This window comes from Talpa occidentalis, unplaced genomic scaffold, assembly GCF_014898055.3.
Source record: "Talpa occidentalis isolate TD23 unplaced genomic scaffold, MPIMG_talOcc4v2.1 talOcc4.3, whole genome shotgun sequence".
In the NCBI taxonomy this organism is placed as follows: domain Eukaryota; kingdom Metazoa; phylum Chordata; class Mammalia; order Eulipotyphla; family Talpidae; genus Talpa; species Talpa occidentalis.
The window spans coordinates 64,301,481-64,318,418 of record NW_023603184.1 but is presented as its reverse complement, the minus strand read 5'-3'; the positions used below and the strand labels follow the sequence as shown (position 1 = coordinate 64,318,418).

General features: G+C 33.1%; 1 protein-coding gene across 4 annotated transcripts in view; it reads left to right on the top strand.

Moving 5' to 3' along the window:
* Nucleotides 1-16,938, top strand: part of PTPN4 (protein tyrosine phosphatase non-receptor type 4) — a 160,515-nt gene that overhangs the window by 116,080 nt on the left and 27,497 nt on the right. For all 4 annotated transcript variants that reach the window (XM_037523229.2, XM_037523228.2, XM_054699631.1 and 1 more), the window contains 2 exons: nucleotides 4,894-5,019; nucleotides 7,083-7,241. In XM_037523229.2, the coding sequence (XP_037379126.1) occupies nucleotides 4,894-5,019; nucleotides 7,083-7,241 (285 nt within the window). The remainder of the gene's footprint in view (nucleotides 1-4,893; nucleotides 5,020-7,082; nucleotides 7,242-16,938) is intronic.

Sequence of the window (16,938 nt, the reverse complement as noted above, 5' to 3'; positions counted from 1 at the left end):
CGTGCTGCAGAGGCTGCAGATTGCTTCATAGTGCAGTGCCCAACCCTTTGCACCACCAGGGATGCCCCTACTTAATATTCTTTTTAGTCTTTATCCAAAAGACCTTTTTGATTTGTTTCTGGTTTAAAAGAGTTTTGGGTTTTTTTTCTTTCCTCCAAAAGTAGAATATGCTTCTTTTGTTTTTTTCTATTTATTTAAGTGATAATTAATTATTTCTTAAAAACTCTAATATGCCAGTTAACATTTTAAAAAAAGCGCAATGCAGTATTTAAAAAGTTTTGGTATGTACTGTTCAAGATTTTGCCATGCATACATGTATGTGTATATTTGATTTTAAGAACTATTTCATACTTTTTGTTGTTGGTTTTAATCACTTATAAGTGAGCGTATTCCAGTACACCCAAGGCATTTTCTTTGATGTTAAATCTACAGTCACTTGTAATGACAATAAATCTTTAAAGAATAAGTCCCTCTAACCAACTGTAGATTTAACTTTATGATTCTGCTCTTTACCCTGCCACTCCCCTACCAGCAGTCAAAGTCCCTGCTGACACTATATAAGATTGTGCCAGTACTACTCCCTGACTACTTATAAAAATAAATAGTAAATAATAATGTAAGTCCCATTGAATAAGAACTTTTGAATCAAAAAATTGATTTTTTTTTTATGTGTTTGCAATGACCTACAAAGAATTGTTAGTGAACATGCCTCATTACAGGAAGAATTTAGCTAGTCAGGACTGTATCATTTTGTAGTAACAAGTTTACTTGAAGTTAAATGATGTAATTAAATGTTTAGTATTTATTTTAAAAATTTTTGAAATTATGTCTTATTTTTAGATTTATGAAGGAAATATTACCTATTTCTATATTAAATATAAGTCTGTGTCATATTAGTGACTTGATAATATCAGAAGGGAGATTAAAAGAAAACCCAGAAATATACTCCACCCTAATAGATATGGTTACCAAAATCATTCAAAAATACTCCCTTTTACAGTTTTAGATGCTCTTATTTCTAGTTAAAAAGTACTAAGGACCTTTACAAAATAAAATACACAGTAAAATGTTAATTTAAAATTGTTTTCCATGTGATACTCTTTATAAAGAAATAATTTAGTTCCCATTAACTTTATTATTTTAATTTAAATGTATTTATTTTAGTTGTTAGTACTGCATCTTGTTTGCAGCACTCCTTTCAGACTTATTAAACAAATAACAGGCACATGAAGAAATGTTCACCATCTCTTATCAGGGAAATGCAAATCATTAAAACCACAGGGAGATACCACCTTACACCAGAGAAAATGGCCCTTATCAAAATGACCAGAATCTAGTGCTAGCAAGGATGTATGGAGAAAAAGGAAACCTCTTATACCATTTGTAGGAATGTAGTTTAGTCCAACCTCTGTGGAAGGCAGTGTGGAACATTCTCAAACGTCTGAAAATGGTTCTGCCATAAGACCCATCCAGTCCTATGTATCTACCTCCAAAATACAAGAACACTAATTCAAAAGGAAACATGTACCCCAGTGTTCATAGGAGCACTAGTTATAATAGCCAGCATATAGAAACAACCTACATCCCCCCAAGCAGATGAGTGTACCAAGAAGATATGGTACATATACATCTTGGAACATTACTGAGCAATCAAAAAAGATAAACTCATGCCTTTTGCAGCAACATGGATGAGGTGAAGAGAGAATGCTAAGTGAAATAAGTCAGAAAAACAAAGATAATTACCAGATGGTGTCATAAATACTATGTGGAATATAGAAGAAACTAAACCAAGAATCAGAGAAAGACAACCTTAAAAACTAACCCCTGAAAACTGATTGTACAAGTGAAACATCTGAAGGAGTCAGTGGGTGAGGGAGGGGTAGAAACAAAGAGGGAAGGAAGCATAATGGACTATGGGTGATTTAGTGGCAGATACCCTACAGTGGTGAGTGAGACCTGATGGGGAGGATTCTAATGTTACCACAACTGAATGAATGAATTATTAAAATAAAAATAAATGAATAAAACAAATGACAAGGAAAAAAATAAAAATATTTTTCTGATTCTTAGTATTTACTGTTTTATAACAAAATGTCTACACTTATTTTCCTAACAGCCTAACTTTTTACTTAATATTTATAAACTTATTGTACTTATTTGATATCTACTTCTACTATAGTAAGATGTTGTAATATGAATCCAAATCATAAGTATGTTTATACATAAATATTGATATCACATGCAAATAATTAAATGTTAATATCTTAATAATATAATGTTTTGAGAAATATACAAATATTTACATCTCTGAGTTCTTTATTCATGTATGCCTTATTAAAATGTGAAACTGTTTAACATAGATTATTTTATAAAATAAATATACAAATATGCAATGAACAGTAGAGCTAATATTCTGATATGCTATGCTCCAAATAACTGTCCTATTTCTTTCATAATGCTGGAATTTTATTAAACCTCCTTGAAATAAGAAATCATCAACTTGGACAAGGTTTTAACAATACTATTGTAATGATCCTGCTAGCTCAGAAAGACTTAAGTTTTTCTGGGGTTGTTTTTATGATGATGAATCTTACGATGATGACCTAATTCTTGTCTACTAAAACACCCTGAGAGTCTTAGCAATAATTAAGTTATTACTTAAAATCTTAATGAATTCTAGACTTCTCTCCCACTTCTTGGTATTTTAGTTGGCAATATAAATAGGAAACTTTTCCCTTTAAACTTTTCATATAAGGTGTTTTCTTTCAGCCATAATAGACACCTTTATTTTTGGATATATCGATTCTGAATTGCTTTCACATGTTTTCAATTGTCATGTAATATCTATGAAGAAAGCAACAGAATGTTCCCATGCAACAGAAAAATAAAGTATCGTGGTCAGAAAATAAATTTACCACATCGCAAACACATTGATGAAGTGTGGTATTTTTTTCTCCGAAATTTCCACACTTAACAGGAAACATAGACAGCAAGCTTGAGTGGGTGGGTCTCTGAGGTTAAAACTGTTAATGAAATAAAATACCTGAAATTGAATTTTAAATGCAAAGTATTTCCAACCATGTTCTGTTATCAACAACAGTAAAGTGTCCTGAAACTTTATGCTAGGTGAGTATACTGGATATTTTCTGCCTTCAAATGACTTTTTTCCCTCTCTTAGAAAATGAAAGTAGTTGGTCTCCTGACTGTAATTAGTGGGCTGTCTTATAGTTTACATTTTGTAGTCTAATATATGTTAAAGAAATAGGTTTTGGCATTAAGAATTAACATTAATAGAGAAGCCATAAATGCTACAGTTTCTTTCTGTGATCTGTACTTCGTTAAAAAAATCTAATGCTGAAATAATATAGTTTATTTTCATTTCACTGACTGAAGAATGTTTGTACTACTGTACGAGGGGGGTCATACTGGATAGTTTCCTGAGTTGTCTGCAAGTCATAAATCCTGTAATTTAAATCCATGATAGGGAGAGATGTTCATGCTAAATTATTTTGAATTCACTAACTTTGTAAAAGGTAATCTGAGCTCGTGCGTTTTTAAATCAATAATATATCTGTGTAGAAAATGTTAAATGTTCTTAAAGTAAGAGGCATTAGGCCAAGCTAAAAAGGTTTTGGCTATGATTACTTGAAATGATGGGCACTTCTTAAGTAATTTGTTACTTTTGGTTTAGTAAAATTAATTGACTAAACCACTGCACTGAAAATTTTGATATTCATAAATCATGAGACTCAGGAGGTAGGAAATACTTTGCAAATACTTCAGCACCGCACATTATAAATTTAGATGTAGAAACTTAAGTGTGTTGTCTTGTGGAAGACCAAAGCTAGGATTCAGGATCCCTGCTGATAATTATTTTAATGCTTCCTACTATGTACAAAAATTTTATTATGTATTCTTGGTCAATGTTACCATTTTTTTTGGTCTAGTATATAGCTATGTGCTTCAGTGGATTTATTGCTAAAATATAAAAATCATTTACAAGATGATTTATTATATGTACTTTGTTTTATTTTAAAAAATAATGTATTTAATATTTTAATTGAGGATATATATTTTTATATAAATAGCTTAGTTCATTATTAGGCTTCTTATTAACTCTGCATGCCAAAAAGCTGGGAATTTAAATAGATATCATATATCTTTCATGAATTTGGACATTATCAGAATTTACAAATAAGCAAATGATTTCGTTGTTAACTTACCTAAATTCTAAGAGTTTTTAATCTCTACAAAGATCAATGTCTTCTGAAAAAGTCACTTTGTTTTCATATTTATCACAAAGATTAGCTTGTGATATATAGATATGTAAGAAAGCATGTTCTATTTTCCATCATGAGACAGACTAGTCAAACTTGAAAAAATACACAGGCCACTACTATGTATAAAAAAGGGAAATAAATGTAATTTTACTTTTTTGCCTTGCTCACATTGAGGCAGAGGATCAGTTCAGATTTAAGGACATTCAGAACATACTGATAATTTACTAGGAATTGTTTCATACGTCCCAAGATAATCTAGAGTTTATCCCAAAACTCAAACAGGATTAGGGAATATCTGTAATGTTGATAGTAGTCCTAAAAAACTTTTGGTAACCAACTATTCCCTTACTTTTTTTTTTCTTTATCTTTCCTTTTGTTGTTTCTTCTCCTTTTCTCTTCTTCCCTATTTCTAGCTTTTCCATCCTTCATATAAAGCAAATATATTTTCTTAGGAAATTACTTGATAAATAGCCTGCAAATGTGTTGACATCTTACAAGTTAATCTTTATGTTTACTCATCTAATTATATGATTAAGACACATTCTAAGATTTGGTTTCATAGTTTGGGGCATTAAAATAATTTTTTTACATATTATTTAAATTATTTATGCAGATCCCCAAGTAAGCCTTTGGCACGGAAATTAATGGATTGGGAAGTAGTAAGCAGAAATTCAGTATCTGATGACAGATTAGAAACACAAAGCCTTCCATCACGATCTCCACCTGGAACTCCTAATCAGTAAGTCCTTAAGAACATTTTCCAATTAAGCCTCCTATTAAGCTTCCAATTAGCTTCCTATTAAGCTAACTGTTTTCATTGCCTTCAGATCAAAATATCTAAAGTTTAAATCTTTTGGTCAGACATCATTTTTATTGCTCCAAAGGATTATTTCCTCTTAGCTGTAGCTCATTGCCTATGTGGAATAGCACTGAGGGATGAAGAAGTAGAGCACTGAACAAGTTTTCTCACTGCTGCACTGTGGTCTTGCATAATGTGGGTCCCTAGCCAGTTATTGACTAGATCAATATCTATTGGTAGATTTTACATATGGAAATACGGTTCTTGTTGATAAAATCTTTTTCCATGTATAAAACATCACAAACAGAATTTGTAGGGCAGCATGTATTGTTTGAAAATGATAAGTAATTGTCTTACAGAAGCTGTTACCCCATCCATTGCTGTGTCAATTTCTGTTGTCTAAAAAAAAGAGGTTTTCAATATCATTTCCTGCAACTTTGGCTATGGTGATGCTAAGAAGCACTGTGCTATTCAACACTTACTGTGTGTACTTCATTTTATAATTTCTCACAAAAGCTTTGCACTTTGTTGTAGTCAATAATAGTAAGATAATAGACATGTACTAGCCAAAAATGTTCTCTAATTTTATAATAGAATATGTGTTGCGTGTAAAATATATGTAGATATAATTATTATATTGTTATATGCTATATATACTTATTTTATATACTATATATTGTCATATAATGTTGTAAATCTATGTTGTATATGTTGTTATATGTATGCAATTTAAAATAATAATAAATATATGACAACATATTGACAGCCCTCATTAACCCAAAAGATTGACATGTAAGATATTTGAATTTTGGTATGAAATATAGTATTTGAAGAAGCCTTCTTTTAGAAATATCTTATACATGTTAATGTTTGATAAAGGCACTAAATTCTAAAACTTATGTCACTGATGGGTATTTGTAAACCAGGAATAAGCTTCTACTGTACTGGCAGTAAAGTATATGCATAAACAGTTTGGTTCACAGAATATTCGCCAATACCTAGGTTCCTCCCTTTATACTAGAAAAATACATTCAAAAGTTTATGATTACTAAAGCAAAAACATTCCATATATTCAAAGACTTATCAGCTTGTTTGAAGAAAATCCAGAACCTTCTTTTCAGGTCCCTTTTCCAGCACTCATTTCTCCATTTGTTATCAGCAACACTCAACAGTTACAGTAAGTTAGGAAAAATAAGGCATTTCATCCAGATGATTGAATCAGTTATTTCCATAGATGACTGAATTAATTAATTGGTTAAATTTTCTGACTAACCATTTTAGATATAATCTGAAAAACATTATTTTTTCTAAATTCTAAATAAAGAGACAGTACAGAGTGCTATTAACAGCATGCACTGGAATCACTGTATGTTTGAACTTGGAGCAAGTGAATCTCTTTGTCTCATTTTCCTCATCTACAAAATTATCTTACAGTATTGTTGTGAGGGTTAAGTGAGGTGGTATATGTAAAAATGCTAGAATAATGCTTGGTACATATTAAGTGCTCAGATGTTAACTATAATTAATAATAATAATGACAATAATAATTCTATGAGGATGAAAATATGGTACTCAGTATCCTTAGGAATTAAAGTGCCATAGGTAAAAATATTTATAAGAATTAAAAATAATTTTTAATAATAGGCCAGAAGATATTTATAAATTATTCTAGCTTTTTGTTTTATGAATGCTAATTAATAGTAGTGACTAATTGTAGTGACTAAAACTACTAATTGTAGTGACTGAAACCTAGAAAATTAAGGTTGGTAGAGATATTAGAGGAATAGGTAAAATTCTTGTGGCAGATTGTTGACTACAGCTCAGCTCTCTGACTTTCCATTCTTTGTTTTTTTGTTTACCTTACACTATCTTTGTCAAAAATTGAGTTTGTTATTGTAGTTAGTCTTAAACACACATCCACTTTCTAATGCAATCATATGATTAAGAAACTAAAAAATGAATTAAAAGCATATTTTTAATCCATTTTTCTCCCTTTCATATAGTCGAAATTCTGCATTCACACAAGAGGGAACCCGGTTGCGACCATCTTCAGTTGGTCATTTAGTAGACCACGTCGTGCATACTTCCCCAAGTGAAGTATTTGTAAACCACAGATCTCCATCCTCAACACAGGCTAATAGCATCATTCTGGAATCATCACCGTAAGACCTTCTTTCATTTAGTTTCTGTCACATAAGTAATAATGCCTCAAATTGCTTCATTTGAAATAATCTGGGAAATTAGGGTATTGGAAGCAAGATTTTATGTATGTAATGCTTTTGAAGTTATATATGTATTTGTAAATGTGCATATTTATCCCTGAGGGTTCTTTATGCTTTCTGACTTGCCCCCTGCAACACTCCTCTCTTACTCCCCAAATCATCATTATTATTTGTTGACTCTATGTTTTGGGGCTTTCAGTACATATACTTAAATATTTCTGCAGATATTAGCACTTTGGTCAGGCAATGAGGTGTTGTAAGGTAGAATTTTCTTGGTATTTTCAGGAAGGAGCCTGAAAAGGATGAATAGATAGTGTTGTGAGAATCATGTAGGAAGGAAGAACTGAGTGAGATGACCTGCACACTGAAGATAAATTATCGAAAGCATGTATACTTGTTTTCTAAAATTCAACTCTATTTCATATTATGTACTGATAACATAAATTCAGTTTCATAATCCAGTATTTATACCCCTTCAGTTTAATACACAGCATATTTATCCTCATATTGGTGTGCATTATCTTCATTTATTGGTTTGTATAATGCAGTTATATCAAATACAAGTAAAAATAGCATGCAAATTAGAAAAAAAGTAAAATATATTACAAGATACATAGATAGGTAAGAAGCTTCATTATTGTTGAGGAGGTCGGGATATGTGATATAGTAAATGTGACCAGAGTTAAATAAAAGCTGAGTCTGAGAGTGATGGTGGATGGAAGAATAGATAAAATGATCTACAAAGCAATTATGGAAAAATGTAACTAGATATATAAGAGCCATGATTGTCGTTGGTATAGTGCCAAGCAAGGAAGAACAGCTAAGCTACTAAGCAAGTATAAAATCAGTCTTGGTAAAAATGTTAATAAAACGTCTTGATTGTATATACACATTATAAAGGACTAGGGAATATATATATATATTCTATATATCTATATATCTATATATCTATATATCTATATATATATATATATACACACACACAAAATGCAGGACTAGGGAATATTTATGTTGCACAATAACACCTGTGGAGAATGAGTTGACACAAGATAGGATTGATGGAAATTTAGTATTTTATTACTTTGAGAAGTTATGTTTTTAAACTTTTTGTTTCAGTTTTAATAATAAGCATATATTTTCTAATTCTGAAACTTCAGTAGGTATAGCTATTAAAGACATATTTGAAATGTTGATTGATTAAATTTAAAAATCAAAAACTTTCAACTCGTACAAAATACATAACTCCCAAGGCCTACCCAACCTACTTTAATCTATTTTTTGAACAACTCTTCACAGAGTGACCCATATGTACACACAGAATTGAATATTTCTACTTGTAACTTTTATAGACTCATAAACAAAAAAAAAAATCATTTACTTCCTCAAAATACATTTATTCTCTTTTCCTGACTAGATATGGAGAATCAAGTTCAGAACAAATTGGAACTGTGCAAAGTTTTTCTTCCCCTCCATAGTGACGAAGAATTTCAAATGCTTGTATCTTTCTTCTTGGACATATATTTTATGAGACTTATGTGTTTGCATTCAGTTTTAAATCGTAACACTACATTTGGAATTCAGCTAGTTTCAACCTGAAGAATAATTAAGTTTTGAAAAGATAAGCTTAATGGTAGACTGATTAATAATAATTTGTATTATTTACAGTCAGCTTTTTCATATTCTTATTTTTGAATTGGAATAGTTATGAATATTCATCACTGTTCTATTCAAGAGACCTCAATGAACTAGGAAAGTTATGTAATCCTCTATTTGTTTTTTTATTGAGATACCATTGGTTTACAACATTATTTGTGTTTTAGAAGGATAGAATTTCCCTTTTTAGGTGTTACCACACCACTCCCACCACCAAAACGCCCATCCTCCACTATAGTTCACTGTGCTCCACCCAGACTCGGTTCTCACTTCTCCCCTTCCCCTTCTTGTAGCCTCATTCCTACTGTCAGATTTCTCAGGGTTGTTGTTGGTTTGGTTTTATCTGACCTTTTGTTTTGTTTCTCTATATTCCAAGTGTAAGTGACACCATCTGGCATTTGTCTTTCTCCTTCTGAATTATGTCACTTAGTTTAATGCTCTCCAGGTCCATCCATGTTGTCACAAATGTTAAGAGTTTATCTTTTTGACAGTTGAGTTGTATTCCATTGTGTGTGTGTGTGTGTATATATATATATATATATATACCACATCTTCCTGATCCATTCATTGGTTTTTGGGTACTTAGGTAATTTCATAGTTCCATATTGTAAATAGTGCTGCAATGAACATAGGAATGCATATTGCTTTTTGAATTGGTGTTTTTATATTCTTCAGGTAGATACTTAAGAGTGGAATTGCTGGGTCATAAGACAGATCTTGTATTCTTTTGAGAAACCTCCATAGAATTGGATCAGTCCACAGTCCCAACAACAGCATTATAAGAGGTTTCTTTTTCTCCACAAACTCACCAGCACTTGTTCTTTTTGATCTTTTTGTTATAGGCCATTCTTACAGGTGTGAGGTGGTGGCTCATTGTGATTTTGATTTGCATTTCCCTGGTGATAAGTGGTGTTGAAAAATTTTTTTTTAATTGTTCTTTTTTGTTTGTTAAAGATTTATTTATTTATTTATTTATTTATTTATTTATTTATATATACAAGCACTGGGTACAGTCAGAAGCGCGGGAGGGTGAGAGAATTCACCAGAGCCAGAGCGGGGAGCAGAGCAGGCAGAAGGACCGAAGTACACTGCTGAGGGGAGCAGCGGGCGGCAGGAGAGGTCTGCGCGCCATGTGGGACCCTCCTCCGGTGGCCGGGGTGCAGCCGGGGATCGAACCGGCGCTGCAGAGGCTGCGGGCAGCTTTGCAACCCAGCGCTCAACCGCTGCGCCACCAGGGAGGCCCGGTGTTGAAAATTTTTTTATGTGCCCGTTGGCCATCTGTATATCTTTTGAGACGTTTTGTCTATTTAGCTCTTCTGCCCATTTTTAAAATTATAATCCCCATTATATATAGATATAGATGTGGATTACAATGTAAAAGATAAAAACTTTTGTGGACAAATTACAGCCAGTGTTAACTTTTGGATGTTAAGAAAAGAGCAATGGGAATATAATTCTAAAAGTGTTCCAATGCCCAACTTTCTTATTAGTGCATTTTTTTACTCACAAATTACTTGCTAATCTTTCACAATTTGGAAAAATATTAAGTGAAGATCGCATGATGAAAATACTACATTTAAGTACATTTTGCTGTTGACAGGGCAAAATATTATAAAATAATGAAAAAATGTTGAAACCATCAATCTAGGGGCAAAACCTACCTGATTTCATTTCAATTAGCCTTAAATGTCATTACAAACACTTCAACAATAGCAGAAAAAAAATTATTTTGCACTCAAAGCAGCTTTCTGTTGCTACCTTTAATAATCTGTATCATAATAAAAAATAAAATCTTGACCACTTAACTCAATGCTTTATGAAACACTACAATTTCCTATTTGTTTACAAAATAAACACACTTGCAAGTTAGTAGTGTTTTCTCTTTGTGCAGCAGGAGACATTACCCAGTGATTAAAATCAGAACTCAGATTTCACCTTAAAGTTCCTATACTCACTCAAAAAAAGGGAAGCTGTTCACCCCCCAAAAAGAGGGGTAGGTATGTTGTGGCGAGCAGGAAAATGATTTCAAGATCGACTTAAATATGTATAGAAATGATCTGTGTTTAATCCAACGGATTCTTTTTTTCCCCACATTTGGCCAATGTAAAACTAAAACTGTGGATTTCGAGTTGCAAAATATTTCTCTAAATTCTCAAAATATTTCTCTAAAAAAACAAAAACACCCAATAAAGCTTTGTCCTGCATACAAAGTTCTGATAGCTAGGTCAGGTAGGAAGATCTGAGTTTTAGTTCTTAAAACTAAACTATTTTAAATATAGTTGAACACAGAGAAGGTACTTAGTTTTAATCATAATAATTATATAATTATTTCAGTGAATGCCTTAGGTAATATACTGGCAACTTTTAAGCATATTATCAACCATTTATTTATCAACATAGCTGAAATATGGATGTCTGGTTGAACACAATGAGGAATTTCCTGAATTCTTAACTTTATCCTTAGGCTCCTTATCACAAGAGACTGTATGCAGACTTCATAATTCCCAAGTGTTAAAATACATTTCACTAAGCCACTTTCCTGGACTATCCAATTCTAATGAGTCACTATAGCTTTGTTCATACCTCATTAATTCTTTTTGCTTAGTCCTCAAAACTTTTTGTTCCTTCTGCTCTCTGAACTACTGGCACTGAGAATTGCTGCAGATCCAGCTTAACCCATTCTCATGCCAATTTTGATTAAGTCTAGCAATATATTATGGACTTTGTAAATACTAGGCTTCTCTGGGACATCAAAGTAAAGGAATCAGTGGAAGATGTGATAGAAGGAGGTATGAAGTCATGGGGAGTTAGGATGCATCATGTTAACATTCCACACTTGTGACAGCAAGACTCTGCAGGTCCTGGGCTGCTAAAACTGCAGTGTACTTACCTGCCATCCTTCTCGCTGGCAAGTCTCTATTACTTGCATTTGGGAGCTAAGATTAGAGACCTGGAGTTCAGTTAAAATCAGGAATCTCAATTTTGGGACCTTTGTAATTCTATAATAAATTCCTACTGATAAAATAATGTGACATTTTCAATGTTATATTAACCATATCCCTGGGAGTTAATATGCACATTTTAATTGCCACATATAAATGATATTTGTCTTTTTTCTTATATTTCCTGTAAGTGGTGTTTGTCTTTCTCCTTTTTTACTTGTATCTCTTATCATTATCCCCTCCAGTTCCAGTTTCATTGACACAAATTGCAAGAGTTCATCTCTTTTTATATAGCTGAATAGTATTCCATTGTGTGTATATACCACATTTTTCTTTTTTTAAAAAAATTATTTTATATAATTCTTACATCATTTTTCATTTTTGCATAATATGCATTTTCATTTTGGTTATATTCCCCGTACAATTCCCACCCCCTTTTTCTGACTCTCTCTTCCCCCTCCCCCCACTGTAGTATGTCTCTGGTATATAGTTGCTTGTTGATTTTGATTTTTACTTTATTGCAATTAGTCTTTTTCTGGTCTCTTATTTATATACCACATTTTTCTAATCCACTCCTCTGTCCTTTGGGCAATTAGGTTGTTTCCATTACTTGGCTATTGTAACTAGTGCTGCAGTGAACACAGGAGTATATATATCCCTTTGAGTTAGTGCTTTTTGTCATTCTTCATACAGATACCTAGGAGTCAGTTTTCTGGAAGATATGGTAGATCTATTTGTTCTTTGGGGAACTGTCCAACTCTAGTTACTTCTTTGTTGTTGTTGTTGAGGCTTATGAGTTCTTTATCTATCTTGGATATCAGCCATTTGTCAGATAAATGATGTGCAAATATTTTCTTCCACTCAGTTGCATGTCATTTTGTCTTACTGATAGTTTCTTTTGCTGTGCAGAATCTTTTCAGTTTGGTGGTGGTTTTAAATATTCTATATATTATTTATTAGTAATTAGAGTATCACTGTAAGTTTGCCAAAGTGTCAAGAAACCTAAATATGGGACCACAATTTTATCTGTATCTTATGTAATATAAGTATAATAGGGTTAAATACCCAGTAAAGACTCAGTGTTACCAGTGATTGTAGTTAAATGGGACATGAACTCTTAGGAAATAAGAATTTTCAAAATTAAACTTTTAGACTATAAGCCCAGTTAGACCTTCTTTCCAGAGGGAAAGAAAAGATAATGTGTAAATCAAGAAAAAGGGGACAAATATATGACGAAAGATAAGACTTTTAGTAGTGAACTGAATGTAGTAAATATACATGTTGACTCAGAATGATGAACACTTGAAACTTATAATATAGTGTTGCTTCAATTACAAATAATACATTTTTTTAAAGAAGAGTTTTTAAAGGTAGCATCATTCCTATCAGATGTATATTAATGTCTTCCAAGAATGTGGAAGATTAGTAAATTGAATTAAAATTTTTGGAAAATGTTTTAAAGATGTAATTGGTAACCTTGCCCAAAAAATAAATTCAGAAGTCTGTTACATCCTCGATTATTTTTATAAACTGTGTATGTGTGTGTGTTGTGTCTGGAGAGAGAGAGGGAGAGGAAGAGATGGACCAAATAAAGAAAACTCTGCATTCGCTGTGTTGGCAAATGTCTACCTCCACTCTTCCAGGGCTACTTCAAGAGGTTGAGTCAGTAGAAAAATGACTTTTGTTCACTGTGAAAAATTCTTTGACAAGAAGTGTTCACAAAGTGCATATACCTTACCCTCTGTCATGTCTGTGAGTTGCAGGAAGGAGTGTGAGAGGCCTGACTATGTCCTCACGTCTATAGGGACTTTGGTGATGAGATATTCAAATAATCTTTGGTCTTTACATCTTCCCGAGCACAGATATATCTGGTTGGATTAGCTGGGTAAAATCCAGGGATTGCATTCAAGTTATGAACAATGTTTCTTCTTTATCAATTAACTTTATATGTTAGAGAGCAACCTCCTTTATTTAACTGAAAATATTAGTAATTAACTAGATGTCTTCTTTCCTTTGCTAACAAAAAAGCAACTATGTCTACTTCCTGCACATGTAGCATAGCTATTTAAAGGGAGGCCAACACCCCAAGGTCAGGGGGACCAGTCACTCAGAAAAATGTGATAATGGTCTCTGTGCCCAGATCCTCAGTTTGACTCTCAATAACATTAATAATTTTTTTTTTTTTTTACTAAACTGAATTCACTCCACAGAAGAGTGAGTGAATTATATTTGGTTATTATATCTGGAAACAGAAAGGGGATTACAGTTACTGAGATTACTGGGAAAATATATAATTTGATTATAATGCTTCCCCAGACCAACCTAGCCTTCTACAGGCATCAGGAGAGCCTGTCCTCTGCACTCTGAGAAGTTAGTTTAAACAGAAAGCCACATAAAGCAGTAAGAGAAGTTCAGTTTCCCCTTGCTAAAATCCAAACTTATGTTTGCATATCCAAACTTCCTCTGCCATATCTTGACTAATTCTCTCAGTCTGCACTCCAGTCTCCTCACCTCTTCTTTTGAATTTGACTTAAACCCAACCCAAGTCTTGTTAGGCTGTCTTCCTCTGTGTGTCTTCCTGATGACGCTGAATGTTTAAGGACAAGTTATGCTTGAATACCCACTGGAGTCTGGCAAGTAACACTGGACACTGGACACTGGAATGCCCATGACTCATCTAAAGACAGCAGCAGCTACAACCTGACTTTGCCCAGTGGTTGACAGCTTGTAATACAGGACAGTTCTTTCCAGAGCTTCCAGATTTCTCATTCTGGAAATCTAGATTTGTATGTAATTTTAAAAAAATAATTAGTTTATGCACATTTTACAAAAACACTAATGGGCCAAATGTATGTTGGTAAGAACTGACTCACACAAGCCATGAATTTGCAACCATTTTTATTCTAAGACTGTGATTTCTAATCAAAAGTGCATAATAAGCATCACTTGCGGAGCTTTTTTCTTTTTTTACTATTTATGTGAAATTCCTAAATTAGAATTTCAAATTAAACCAAATTTCAGCAAAATGTCCTATAATGTCAATATTCACCCTCTCTTATAACTAGACATTACCACTGATATGCCCACTCCTTGGGTTAGGCACTGTTATTGCACTGCAGATTGGGTAACTTGAGTTTGTTCATGTTTTATATTTAGGCAACATATGTAGACGTTAGCTGGACCAAGAATAAGGAAAGTTGCTCTGACTCCATTCTAATCTGGTCTTAACCTTATACTTCCCCTTAGTTTGGAAACTAAATGTTTCCTGTGTGTGAAGACTGTATGTAAAACTAGGAAGAAGTTTCTATTCATCTTGCCTGTGTGGTTAAACTTAGCACTAAATAAGGGTTGAGACCTGTTGATTGATGTATGTGGTGTCCAGTGACTTCTGGCTTTTGTAAAGCCCTGGGTGCTTTTGATCAACTGCTTTTTAAAACTCTCATCTGTGAGGCTCTGCAAAGGATTTCCATCTTTATCTGCCCTAATTCCTTTCATTAGGCCGTGGTTGAGGTACATGAGTCTATTCTAACCTGTGGGAATATTTTTCTGAACCAAAAGTACTTGAATGCATTGTATCTTAGAGGCTTGGGTTCTTGGCATTTGGAACAAGCAGAATAAAAACTTTTATGTTTGTGATGTAAAACCCCTGGCCATCAGGGTAGACCTCAAAGAAACTTTTGCTAAAAAGGAGATGTATACTCTCTAATGCAGTCCTTACAGATTGAACAGAATTTAGAGCATTTTGTGCCCTGAGGACTTTATATAGAAAGCTATGTAGGCATTGTTTATTTCCTTATTTCATGTTACATTTTATATTAGATTATAAAATTTTCTGTTTTAGGAGAAACCTCCCTGAAAAGACAATACAGTTATACTATTCATTATTAATCCTAGCTGATTTTCTTGGCATTAATTAGATTTTTAGCTTTGCTACCCATGTCTGTATCATGTATTTAGTAGCAAACCTCTAAATAAGTTCACAGCTTATCTACCAAGGGAGAGGATATATCTCCAAAAATCATTCTGGCAGTAATAATCTCTGTATCAGTCATCTTGGGCTACCTTATGCTTCAGTAGCAAACTACCCCACTTAGAGTCATAAAACAACAGAGATGATTTCTTTCTTACATTTATATACATCACATATCAACTGGCTCTACTCTGTTTTCATCTTCATTTCATTACCCTGACTGACAGCAGCCCCTACTTTGATTATGACTGCTAGCCTCATGGCCAAAGAAAAAGAGAAAAATAATGAATCATAAGCTGTTTGTTTCTTTTTTTAAAATATTTTTTATATAATTCTTACATCATTTTTCATTTTTGCACAATGTATGCATTTTCATTTTGGTTATATTCCCCATACAATTGCACCCCCCCTCATTTAAAGCTTCTTTTCAAAAGTGACATATACACTTCTACTCAGACTTAAGTCACATGGCCAAGCCTGCTTGTCAGCCAGAGAGGAATGGAGAATAATTTTTGAACATGATACAGTTCCACTTCCTCAAGAACTTGCAGCTTGTTTGTTAGGCATCTGGTGTCAGTCAACAAAAATAAGCAGAAACAGATGAAATCTGTACCTGATTACCATAGCAGCAGCCATAAAGCTTGATAAAACATCTACCAATCTGTCTTATCTGCCATCTGGTAATGCAACAGTAGTTCATTTATTTCCTTCCCAAAAGGATCTCTTGCCATCTCAGAGGTAGATAATCCTAATTTTGATCAGTGCTCCTATCAAGAACCATTCTCCCTTTGTCTAGTCTCCTAAACCACAACTTCCATGGCTGTGTTTCCTAGGCTACAAGTTGAACCACTGGTTCCCCCTTCTGGCCTTTTGTGGAAAACTCACAGTGTTCCTGCTTATGCTATGCTTGTTTTTAAAGGTTTCAATTTAAAACAAAGCAAGCTACAATTTTTACCTTGAAATTTCCCCTGTCATATCTAGCTCTTTGTATCAACTCCATAAATTGAGGCTTATGCTCTTTAATGTTAATTTTATGTTTGCTTCCTCTCCCTCACGTTCATATTCTGGCAGT